This window comes from Schistocerca serialis, chromosome 8, assembly GCF_023864345.2.
Source record: "Schistocerca serialis cubense isolate TAMUIC-IGC-003099 chromosome 8, iqSchSeri2.2, whole genome shotgun sequence".
NCBI classification, from domain to species: Eukaryota; Metazoa; Arthropoda; class Insecta; order Orthoptera; family Acrididae; genus Schistocerca; species Schistocerca serialis.
The window spans coordinates 307,614,217-307,628,016 of NC_064645.1; the positions used below are offsets into that span (position 1 = coordinate 307,614,217).

The 13,800-nt window shown below is 37.0% G+C and overlaps 1 protein-coding gene across 1 annotated transcript in view; it reads right to left on the reverse strand.

The window, feature by feature from the left end:
• LOC126416990 (uncharacterized) overlaps positions 1–13,800 on the reverse strand; it is a 335,028-nt gene that overhangs the window by 61,876 nt on the left and 259,352 nt on the right. The window contains exon 24 of the mRNA XM_050084875.1: positions 4,677–4,856. Coding sequence (XP_049940832.1) covers positions 4,677–4,856 — 180 coding nt within the window. The remainder of the gene's footprint in view (positions 1–4,676; positions 4,857–13,800) is intronic.

Here is a 13,800-nt window from a genome sequence, read left to right on the forward strand (position 1 = left end):
AGATTTTAATATTAACCTGTTAATTGAAAGTGATGAAAAAAGACAGCTTTTGAGTATACTCAGCAGCTTCCACATGAAACCACTCTTTACAGATGCCACTAGAATAACAGAACTGTCATCTTCTCTTTTAGACTATATTTTCACAAATATGGAGAATGGTATCACTGAGCCACTAAACGTAAACTTAGGTCTTTCAGATCACAATACACTATTAACATACATAAATTACTCTATCCCCAAGGCAGTAAAATATAAGTGGGGATACAAAAGGCACTTCTATACAGAAAAATTGAATACTTTCATCCAGCTGTTAGCTAATGAAACCTGGGAAGATGTCTTTGCACAAACAACAACTGAGGAATCTGTCAATGCTTTTTCTAGTACATTCATGTCCCTATTTGAGATGTGTTTCCAAAAAAGCTCACAAAGATCAATGTCGTGCCTAGGAACACAAGCCAGTGGATAACACCTGCTATTAGAGTATCTAGTCAAACACTAAAACATATCAGTCAACTCAAAAAAGATAAAAAAGATGTACACTTCACATATTATGTTAAGACATACAAGAAAATTCACAGGAAGGTGATCAAAAAAGCCAAGACAATGCACAATCACAGTGTAATTGCTGGGTCAGCAAACAAATCGAAAGCTATATGGAATGTGGTAAAAAAAGAAATAGGCCCAAGCAAAAATGTTAGAAATCCAGATGACTTTGTTTTAAAAGATGATCAAGGTGTGCTTGTCAGAAATCTTACTTTAGCAAATTACATTAATGACTACTTCATAAATAGTCCAATCAATCTGAGTAAAAATTGTTCTTAGATTAGTAGAACATCAATCCCAGAAGAACAAAGTATTAATTCATTATTGCTACCTCCCACGAACAAACTGGAAGTTAATCGAATAATAAAAACAATGAAGAATAAAATGTCCTCAGGGATTGACGAGATACCTTGCTCAGTCATGATGAGATGTGCTATTGTCATATCAGAGCCACTCTCACACATCATAAACATATCATTTTCAGAAAGTGTCTTTCCACAACGGTTAAAAATTGCAAAAGTAAAACCATTGGATAAAAAGGGCAATATACATGAAGTGGGAAACTATAGACCAATAGCTTTATTATCGGTATTTTCAAAAGTAATAGAGACAGTCATGAAAAACAGAATTACAAATTACCTCGAGAAATTCAATCTATTGTCTGTAAACCAACACGGCTTTCGCAAAGGAATGAGTACAGAGTCAGCCATCACCTAATTCACTGAAAATATTGTAACGGGGCTAGATAAGAACAACAGTACAATAGGAATAAATTTGGACCTCTCAAAGGAATTTGATACTGTCCAACATGATATACTGCTAGACAAATTAGAATATGTCGGTATACGAGGAGTAGCTAAAAAGTGGTTTCAGTCATATCTCCATAATAGGAAACAGGTAGTAGAAATTGCAACAACAAACAGTGAAAACCAAAGTATTGTTTACAGATCAGATATTCAAACTGTGCCAATTGGGGTACCGCAGGGGAGTGTTCTAGGACCTCTCCTATTTCTTCTTTACATAAATGATATCAAGATTCCAGTAAATGGTACTCATATCACCCTGTTTGTTGATGACACAAACATTGTAGTAACTGACATAAACCGGGTATTGCCAACATCTGCAACCAGAGTTATAGAATATTTGCAATATTGGTTTGAAGTGAACAAATTAACCATAAATATCTCTAAAACTAATTATATCCATTACAGGAAAGCAAAGTCACACTCTGATCTAGATCTCAGAATACAAAATAAAGAAATTGTGAGAGTTGCTACCACAAAATTCTTAGGTGTACATATAGACGAAAATTTAGACTGGAAATCCCATATCCTGTATCTCTCGCATAAGTTAAGCTCTGCTTGCTTTGCTTTACGTGTTATTAGCTTTGTATGTAGTAGGGAATGTAGCAGAGCTGTTTACTTTGCTTATATACATTCTGCTATTACCTATGGCCTCACCTTCTGGGGTCATAGTAAGAAAAATCTCAAAACCATGTTCACTCTACAAAAACGAGCTGTTAGAATAATTACCAACAGTTCAAGGCTAACTCCTTCAAAGCGATTATTTAAACAGCTGAATATTCTACCCCTACCATGCCTCTATATACAGAAAAGCGTAATTAATGTAAAAAGAAATATTAACAATTTCCAAGCCAACTCGGATCTACATACTTACAACACAAGAAAGTGCAATGATATTCATATAAAAAGAGTTAACAAGGCTTTGGCGCAGAAACAAACAAACATACAAGGAAGCAGATTGTATAACAAACTACCGGTAAAGATAAAAGAAATTAAAAAATTGTCTTCATTTAAAGAAGCAGTATTCAAATTTTTAATGACCAACTGCTATTATTGTGTAAAAGAATACCTGGAATAGCTTCATACTAAACGATTATATTTATGTAGTCTGTGCCAATAGTAATTTCTATCTGACTGTTGCTATGATCTAAATAAATAATATGTACAAAAGTGCTAGAATTGTATGTGTTATATCTAAATATCAACTGTGTATTCCATGTAAAAAGTCTTTCTCATACATCAATGTAAATAATCAAAGTTGTACATGCTATTTCCATGTGGTCTGATGTTATGTAGTCTACTATGCACATCTGTATTTTGTATAGTATTGTTCACCCTATATGTGTGTATATATATACTATTATATATAAAAACAAAGATGCTGGCAGGTCGATAGACACACAAACAAACACAAACATACACACAAAATTCAAGCTTTCGCAACAAACTGTTGCCTCATCAGGAAAGAGGGAAGGAGAGGGGAAGACGAAAGGAAGTGGGTTTTAAGGGAGAGGGTAAGGAGTCATTCCAATCCCGGGAGCGGAAAGACTTACCTTAGGGGGAAAAAAGGACAGGGTATACACTCGCACACACGCACATATCCATGTAGATGTGGATGGATATGTGCATGTGTGCGAGTGTATACCTGTCCTTTTTTCCACCTAAGGTAAGTCTTTCCGCTCCCGGGATTGGAATGACTCCTTACCTTCTCCCTTAAAACCCACTTCCTTTCGTCTTCCCCTCTCCTTCCCTCTTTCCTGATGAGGCAACAGTTTGTTGCGAAAGCTTGAATTTTGTGTGTATGTTTGTGTTTGTTTGTGTGTCTATCGGCCTGCCAGCGCTTTTGTTCGGTAAGTCACCTCATCTTTGTTTTTATATATAATTTTTCCCACGTGCAATGTTTCCTTCTATTATTTATATATGTATTTTTGGACGAAATCCATGCAATGTACATTGTCTCTGGATGAATAAACTACTGCTACTACTACTATATAAACTATTTACATCTTTTCATTCAACATATCATCTCTCATCTTGTTAGGAGATTATTAACTTTTATGCCTTCTCTACAGAATAACATTTAAAATACATAAAAATGAGGTAAGCAGGAAAATGTGGGAATCTTTAAATCAGTGTGCTATTTATCTGTACAGAACAATTTTATTTTCAGTTGTATTAAAGGCACATTCAAAACATGAAGTTAATGTTACCATCGACACTACTTTCAATATGCAGCAGTTCTTGGATTCACAGAATTCAATATCCCACAGAATAGTTTTATGATTAAAATAAATTGTTTATAAATGAACATGTCCTCTAATTCTTTCATGCTGGCAGAGAAGGAGAGAATGTTCTCAGTTTTCAAGCCACATCAATAGTGCAAAAATTATTGAGCTTTCAACATCTGTACTTGCTGTCACCCTAAGGAGTTAACAAAAAACCAGACAAACGTGAGAAGAAGTCACACTCTGAGGTTTCAGCACAAACTTAATTATGTATATAGATAATAGTAATAATCACCCGTGACCCAACAGCCTGGTGGAAGTCTTTCTACTGGATACCACTTCAGCAACTTGTGTGTCTCTAACATACCCCAAATATAACCTACCTCAGTTACCCAACTGCAGCAAGGATACCTACTGTTTAATATGGAATCTGAACCACATATTGTTTCTGTTAATTCCTCATATCATTGGGAGGTGAAGGCTAGGTTAAAATAAAGACTAAAAAATCTGCGGTCTGACCAAGATACAATCCCATGACCTCTCAGTTTGCAGGTATGTGGTTTATTGCTCAACCATCAGGATAACATATTTATAGATAGTTCATCTATAGGTTTTGATGACTGAGTTTGCAAGTTTCACAATATTTGAATTATATGCCGATATCTTTTGATTGCATTGACTTAGAAGTTTAAGTTATGTACACTGCTAATTCTTGAGACAAAGGGGTCTCAACAGTCAGACCGGCAGACAGACAGACAACAAAGTGATCCTACAATAGTCCCATTTTTACTGACTGAGGTACACCTAAAAATTGCCGTGGCTTGAAAATTAAAACTGTACACAAATGTATTACATAAATTTATATTGCATGGAACAGACCATCTCAAGAGCAGACTTATTATAAATCTAAGTACAAATAGTATCAAATCAGCCTATTATAAAAATTATAAGTAAAGAGATAATAAAAAAGTTCAAATAAAATGTAAATAATATAGTTAAGTTACTATGAAAGGTAACAACCACAAGAAGAGAGTGGTAGAGGGGAATTGTAGTCGAACAACTACAAGAAAATTAATATTTATCAGTGATGAAAAAAGTTACGCACCAGGTGGTTCCATTGTCTGCTGGATGATTGTGATGTTCTGAGGTGGTATACTTAAGGGAGCACCATTGGTTCCATTAATTTTTAGTCCACCAGTTCTCAGCATTTCAACCAGTGTTGGCAAAACTACACTCACTTTCTGTACATCTGTGTCAACTAGCCTCAGTGTTGCCACAATACTACCTGTAAATTAATTTCACTGAATGAACAAACCTAGTAAAAGGTATATTAATTTGTGATATAAGCAAGATGTTATCACTATAAAATGAATGAGAGGGCAGTATCCATAGCTTTAAACTAATAAACATTTTTGTTTCAATTTGACTAATCGATTATGTATGTTTCACACTACTAGCCTATTGATTGGGTAATGTGTTTCTCTGATTCTTTCTAAATCTTATAGTTGCTGATGATTGTTCTACAATTCACAGATGTTGACATACTAGCCAATCCAAGCACAGCTTCACAAATTTTCACTACCTTTAAAGTGTAATGTTGAGCTGAATAATGAATTAGCTGGAGAGGAATCAACTGTGGCAAAGCTCCTGAAACTGCAAAAGAAGATACTCTGAACATACTAGAAGAACTCTGAGGATATATGGAGAGATGAGTGGCAGTCGGCACTAATCCACCCACTCCATAAAAAGTGAGACAAAAAGGATATAATAATTACAGGCATATTTTATTACTATCTGTTCCATACGATATCCTCTCCAAAGCAGTCCAGAACAGAGCTGAAGATCATCTCAATGAACGTGCTAGTGAATATTAGACCAGATTCAGAAAAGGATGTTCTTACGCAGAACAGATTTTCAGCCCGGAAAGCATAGTCAGGAATGAGATGACTGGTAGGTATGACTATGTGGTTGTATTGATTGATTTAAAAAAAAGCATATGACTCAGTTGACCGTGAGCCATCATCAGTGTTCTGCAAGAATCTCGAGTGGATAACACATCAATAAATCTGATTAAGCAGACTCTAACTAACACTGCATCAAAGTGAAATTCATAGGTAGATCTCGGAGCCCTTTGAAATCAAAACTGGATCAAACAATGCAATGGAATCTCTCCACACTTGTTTATCTGTGTTTTGGAAAAAGTCATTAGAGAATGGAGGAGCGCATTGAATGAAGAAGAATGGATAAGACTAGGGACCAAACTGAAAGGGGTGTACAATGATTACTTGATCTTTGTGGATGACCTAGCCATTTTTGCCAAGAGTGTTAACTCAGCAAACATAAAGACTGAGCAATTGACAGAGATAGCTGAGGAAGCAGGATTATAGGTCCCCTTTGAAAAAACATAATATGTGGCAAACATCAGTGACAGGCCAGAAGGGACGGTTTTAAACCAAGGATAGATTAATCTTGTGAAGAAATTTAGATACCTAGTTGAGGTAACCTAACAGAATTGCTCAGAACAGGAAATGATCAATCTTAGGATCTGTAAACTGGACTGAGCTTATAACCTGGTGAAAACTTCTACAATAAGAAACTGCCGAGTACTGGAGGCAAGTTAAGACACTATGATATGGTTCTCAAACCAAAAGGATTATATGCTTTGCAGATTCTGACTATGAATACATGGGGACTAGTCAATATACTAATCAAAAGTTAATGCTGATGAATTTAGTTCCACAGAAAAGAAAGCTGTAACACTGATACTGAAATGCTATTACTCAGTGGATGAATTCATGCAGAACAAAATGTTAATTTGAGCTAGATACAAACTGTTACATATCCCACTATAAATATATAAATTCATTTTAGTGTTATATTATTATTTATTAGTATAAAAACCATTGTAATTGTACTGTAAATCTTTGACAAGTCTCCTGTAAGCAAAATAAATTGATTGCAAGTGTATGTCATGAGATGAATAAACTACAATTCACTGTTATGTTTTGCCCACAAGAGCGTAAAACTATGTCACCCAGTGTCTTTAAGTATATGTCATATATACTTATCTTTTTTATAATAAATAAATAAAGTACTCCTTTCAAGATAATGAAATCTACTATATGTTAGCAACATCTGACAGAGCTGTTCTCTTGTTGTTCTAAGGCTACATAACTTGCACAGAATGCTGTCAAATAAAACAGAATATTCAGTAATATTTCCCGTTTTCTCTTAGGTTCCTGCCTAACAGTCGCACCAGAAATCAGGATATTCTGAAAATACTCTATGAAGTTTTTGAAACGATCAGAAGGCTATGATAAGATCTGTCTGTCACAACAGTGAATTTCCTCCAATCGCATCCATTGACTTTGCTAACTCACAACCAAACTGTAACACTGGAATATGAAACAATATCCTTGGAAATTCTGTCATATGCTGAGAAGCAACCAATACAAGAAACAAATATAAAATCCAGCAATCAACCTTATAATAACAAGGTCAATAATTGTCAATCTCATGCTCACCATGTCAAAAACAAGAATATGAATTCATATATTCCACCAAAAACAAGTCATTACATTCAGCAATTATAATTGGCTACCATAGACTGTTACCTAATGAGCTACAACACGGAAACAAATTGCCAACAGCAGCACACTGTGGAAGAGTCACTGACACCATAAGTGCCCTTTAGCCATACCCTACTGCATTCAATTTGTGGTCTAGATACATTTCTCATTGTGTGCTTCTTATTTCCTTTGAAATAAAATAAACTTGTTGTGGTAATGGAAAGAGATTCATTATAAGCACATATGTTTGATATAGAATGAGGAACTGTATAAAAAGATTGAGCCAGTAACATCATTGATAAAAAAGAAAAGATTGTTTTTCTATGCACACATTGTCAGAATGTCTGATGACAATTTAACAATGAAAATCTGGAATTTTGTAAGACCAAAAGACTGGTATTGTTCTAAAAAAGTGATAGAGATCTTAAAGAAATTGTTATCTTGGAGGACAAAAGCAGGGACAGGAATGCATTTAGAAAGAAACTGAAAAACTACCAGGGTTTTAAGCTGAAAGAAGAACTGAAAAGATGAAGGGAGAAGAAGGTAAGAAGTGATGGGTTCAAGAGATACTGGCAGGATACCAAAAGTGGCAGATGAACAAAAGCTAAACATGGAAAATGCAATCCAAATACAACTGAATACATGAAACAACGACTATGAGGAGTTCGGTCTCAAAGCAAGTAAATCAAATACTGTGGTCATAAAGGTAGACAGATAAGAAGAACAGCCAGAATTACAGCTGACTGAAAGATCCTTTGAGGATGTGCAACATTTCCCATATTTGGGAATTGTGATAGGCTGTGAAAACTTAACTGGAAGTGAAGTTCTAAATGGTACATATAAAGCTGCCAGTTTCACAATCACTTAAAGTACCTCATGTGAGACAGACAGATAACACACAAAACCAAAGCTAATCATCTATAGTACATACCACATTCCCATTTTGACCTATTCACTGCACACCTATGCTTTCACCGAGAGAATAATCACATCAAGATGCTGAAATGAAACAGTTATTATTGATGTTCCAACTTGAGCTTACTGCAATTTCATTAAAGATAATTACACCAGAAGAGTTTTTCTTTCATTTATAAAGCATCTTTCATGTTTATTGGTGTTTCTTTATGCATGCTCCAAACCACTGCTTCTTCCCTCCTTGTTAGCAGTGGTTGATGTTACTGTGCAGAGTGAGAATGACACATAACCTTTACTAAATTTACAAAAGTGAAATGTAAATAATGCAGCACAAAAAATATTGCAGAATGGCAAAAACTCCCAAGTGCATATGTGAATCAGAGTCTTCTGACATCAGCCACAACTAGCAAGGAGGTGAGAAGCAGTGGTTTGGAGAATATGTAAAGAAACACCAGTAGTCATGGAAGATTATTTATAACTAAAAGCAAAACACATCTAGTGTAATTCTCTCTGATTAAAGTGCAGTAAGCTTAAGATGGAAGACCAATAACTGATTTTAACAGCAGCAGTGAAAGGTGGCCATGCAAAAAAACATATGCTGAAATGAAGTTTATTAAATCTATGCTGAAGCAAAGAAAACAGGGTAAGATAAGGAATGAAAGGAACAGAACAGGTGCAGGTGCAAAACTCAGCTTACTGGAAAAACTCATCAATCTAGATTAAGATGGTATGGTCATCTGAAATGGATAGAGGAAATCATAATAGTGCAGCATATTGTCCACATATGGGCATATTAGTGTGAAGCCTATGTAGTGTATTGGAGCAGTGCTGACAGCAGGTGAGTGCAAGATTTGTCAGTGTAATAATTCAACAACGTCACTGTAATTTTGTGGGGCAGATTAGCTTGCTGAAATAGGTAACTCAGTGGTACTGCACAAACAAATACAGCAAGGGGCAAGGGAGATTACCACAGTGACAGTGGCAGTGGTGCCTTTGGATACATGACTGATAGTGGAGTATATGCACAACAAGCAAGCTGCTGTCAGCTGTAAATATTGGACATTTTTGTAATAAAATTATTCTTAGTCTCACAGTCCCACAAGGATGATGGAGCTGTGATCGACAAGGACACCACATGGACCTTCTAGTAGAAGTTACCAGTCTGAGACCGCAGCAGTGCAACAGCTGTCTGCTCTAAGTCCCTCCTTGGAACTAGTGCCACGGTACAGCTGCCCATCTGAGGTTATCTGCAGTGGCATGGCTGACTCCTGACTAGGGGACAGTGAGTCGCACCCTGTGCACACCAGCCATCATCCACCATTGCTGAACAGGTGTCCCAACATGGTGGATATCCACCACCATGATGCAGCTGTGGATCTCCTGGCATCACAGCAGATAAACCATTGTTGAGTACATGCCGCTGGCCTGGAGAACATGCTACCGACTTATGTAATAGGCCTGGCAACACTCAGTACAGTATCAGTGTCAGCACTGTGGAGCGTACAGACAACCAGCCCAGCAGAATTCAGTGGCCAGCCAGCCAATGACCCATTGTATCAAGCAGTGCATACATGCCAATAAAGAACTTGTTACATTTGCAGCTGCTTTTCCCTGCAGCCTCCTGGGCTTCCATGTCTCCTCCACCACTTGTTGGCCCAATCCTGCCTCATTGCCACACCAACCTGCATTGGAGGTGGTACAATAGCCAAGAAGTCTCTTGAAATGGCTATAACTGGGAAAAGACATGATGGATGGCCAAGAAGAAGATGGACTGACATACTTAAGAAGGATGTCACTGAAAGTGGTCTCCTTTGGATTAGGATTCGTGAGGAAAAGCCATACGAGAACTGAAAAAGTGGAAGAAATTTGTCACCAGCATCTATGAAACTGGCATTGTGACAGGATGTGATGATAATGTATTATTATTATTACTGTATCTGTATTGGTATCCCACTACAGCTACTGCCGGGTCTGGGTGCTGATAAGTCCTCTCCATTTGGCTCGGTCCTCCCACCACTTTTCTTCCACCACTTGCTGCCAGGTCACACCCCTCCTTTCCACAGATATTCTCACTCCCATTTTCCACCATGTTCTTTGGTGCCCCCAAGGTCTTTTTCCATCTATCTTTAGTTCTTACATAATTTTGGGAAGTCTCTGCCCATGCATCTTCTTAACAGGCCCGTACCATCTTAATCTATTTTTTTTCTCTCTTTTTTAAATTTCTTCTCTCATACTTTCTTGTTTAAGGTCCTTTCTAATATCTAAATTCCTTACTCTGTCCATTCTTGTTTTTCCCTTAACTGCTCTGAGAAATTTCATTTCCCCTGCTTGCAGCCTGCTCCAATCCCTTTCTGTTATCATCCATGTTTCTCCTCCAAAGGTGACAGTACGGAAGTAATAACACTTATACATAAGGAGTTTTGCTTTTTCTGAAACTTCGTTATTCCAAATCAGGTGTTTCATTGTTTGGCAGAAATTGTCTACCTTCTGTAACCTCCTATTAATTTCATTGGTTATTCTTCCATCACTTGATATTTCACTCCCTAAATAAGTGAAACTGTCTACCACTTTGAGGGGTTCTCCATTCTAAGTAATATTTCTGTCAATCCTTTTGTCTCTTCCAAATACCATTACTTCCCTCTCATCTTTATTTATTTTTAATTCATACCTTTTCATTATTTCCCTCCACACATCAAGTTGTAACTGTACATCTATCCCTTTATCACTGTGTATTACTATATCATCTGCAAAAATCATCTTTTTGTCTGTTTCTTTTACTATATCTCTAACTGCCCTATTCATTCCCTCCATCACAACATTAGAAAGTGCAGAAGATAGAATACTTCCTTGTTTAAGTCCTTGTTTTATTTCGAAGTATTCAGAGTTCCACAATGGTGTCCTCATTCTACAGTTGTGTCCTCTGTACATCGTCTTTATTACATTAATGTATCCATCTTCTATACCTATCTTCTTCATTTCTTCCCAGAGTCTTTCCCTGTTAACTAGGTCATATGCCTTTACTATGTCTATAAAAACAATTATCGCCCTTTTGTTATACTCCCAGCTTTTTTCCATAAGTTGACAGATAGAAAATATCAGGTCGGTTGTGCTTCTTCCTTTCCTAAACACATGCTGTTCTTCACACAGCTCCTTTTCTATCTTTTCACTTATTCAGTTTAGTAAAACTCTTTCAAAAATCTTGGATGTATGACTAATAAGGTTTAGTCCTCTGTAGTTTTTACAAAGTTTTTTATTGCCTTTTTTGAAGATGGGAACAATGTCTCCTCTTCTCCAATCACCAGGTACTGTACTATTTCTCCACGCACTTGACAGTATTCTATACAGCCACTGCATTCCCACTGGACCTGCTGCTCTTATCATGTCTACTGATACTTCATCAGGTCCTGGGGCTTTCCCCCCTTTCATCTTCTTCACAGCTATTTCCATTTCTTCCTGTGTAATTTGTCCTAATTCTGCTTCCCAACTTCTCTCAGTTTCTCCATTATTTGTTGTTTCCTTGTGTACTTGCTCCTCAGCGTTTAACAGTTTCTTAAAATGTTATCTCCAGAGATCTTTTATATTTCCTGGATCTTCAATCACAGTGCCATCCTCTGTTTTCATCTTTACTGGTACTCCAGAAGCCTTCCTTTTATTTTTCACCATTTTATAGAACATTTTCTTATTGCTCTTCACATCTTCTTCAAGTTTTTTTGTAAACGCTTCCCATGCTCTTTTCTTTGCTGTTTCCACTATTTCTTTGCACTTCTTCTTTTACTCTGTACATCTTTTATGGTCCTCATCATTTTTAGTTTTGCACCACTTTCTCCATGCTCCATTTTTTCTTCTAACTACTCAGATTGTGGTATCATCCCACCAACTTGACTGTCTTATTTTTTCCTTTCCAGACGTTGTACCACATACTTTTTGTGCTGATTCAGCTAAAGTGTCTTTGAATAAACTCCAGTCTTTTTGTACATTGCAGAAAACTTCTTTTGGAAATTTTTGTGTGATTAATTCTTTATACTTCTCAGCACTTTCACTTCCCTTCAGTTTCCAATCCCGTATACTAATCACTTTCTTCTTTTTTCTATTTTTCAGACACTGATTCAATTTCCATGTTCCCACCAGTAATCTATGGTCTCCATCTGCACTCACACTTGGAATTACCTTCAAATTTGTTACTTTCTCTCCCCATTCCATATCTACTAGAATATAATCAATTACACTCTTGGTTCTTCCATCCCAACTGTATCTGGTGATAACATGGCTTCCTCTCTTCAAAACCAGCTGTTTGCTATTTTCATTCCATTCCTCTGGCACGAGTCCAGGAGTCTTTCTCCTTCTTCATTTCTGTCTCCATATCCAAAACATCCCAATACTTGCTCAAATTCCTTTCTGTCTTTGCCTATCTATGCATTAAAATTTCCCATCACTATATTAGCACTCTCTATATGGTTCTCTAACTCATTTTCAATGTCCATCTTCTCTTCTTTGCTACATCCCACTTGTGGTGCATAAATCTGGATAACGTTTAGTGTTTCTTTTTGGAATGTCAGGTTTAAGATTATGATCCTGTCTCATATGCAGGTTGAGTCACCTAACATTACCGCTGGATACATTTCGTAAACTACATCAAATACTGACGAATCGATTCCACAGACTGAACGTGAGGAGAGGGGCTAGTGTAATTGGTTAATACGAACCATAAAAAAATGCACAGAAGTATGTTTTTTAACACAAACCTACGTTTTTTTTAAATGGAACTCTGTTAGTTTTGTTAGCACATCTGAACATACAAACAAATACGTAATCAGTGCCGTTTGTTGCATTGTAAAATGTTAATTACATCGCGAGATATTGTAACCTAAAGTTGATGCTTGAGTACTACTCCTCTGCTGTTCGATCGTGTGTATCAGAGAGCACCGAATTACGTAGGGATCCAAAGGGAACGGTGATGGACCTTAGGTACAGAAGAGACTGGAACAGCACATTACGTCCACATGCTAACACCTTTTTATTGGTCTTTTTCACTGATGCACACGTACATTACCATGAGGGGTGAGGTACAATTTCGATGGGCATTTCATAGGACGTGGAGGACGCATAAATTGGCCAGCCCATTCTCCTGATCTTACACCTCTGCACTTCTTTCTGTGGGGTACGTTAAAGGAGAATGTGTACCATGATGTGCCTACAACCCCAGAGGATATGAAACAACGTATTGTGGCAGCCTGCGACGACATTACGCCAGATGTACTGCGGTGTGTACGACATTCATTGCGTCAGAGATTGCAATTGTGTGCAGCAAATGATGGCCACCACATTGAACATCTATTGGCCTGACATGTCGGGACACACTCTATTCCACTCCATAATTGAAAACGGAAACCACGTGTGTACGTGTACCTCACCCCTCATGGTAATGTACATGTGTGTCAGTGAAAAAGACCAATAAAAAGGTGTTAGCATGTGGACGTAACACCTTTTTATTGGTCTTTTTCACTGACACACATGTACATTACCATGAGGGGTGAGGTACACGTACACACGTGGTTTCCGAGGTGTTAGCATTTTGCACAGAGCACAACATAATCATAACTAACACTTGGTTTAAGAGTCATGAAAGAAGGTTGTATACATGGAAGAACCCTGGAGATACTAAAAGGTATCAGATAGATTATATAATGGTAAGACAGAGATTTAGGAACCAGGTTTTAAATTGTAAGACATTTCCAGGGGCAGATG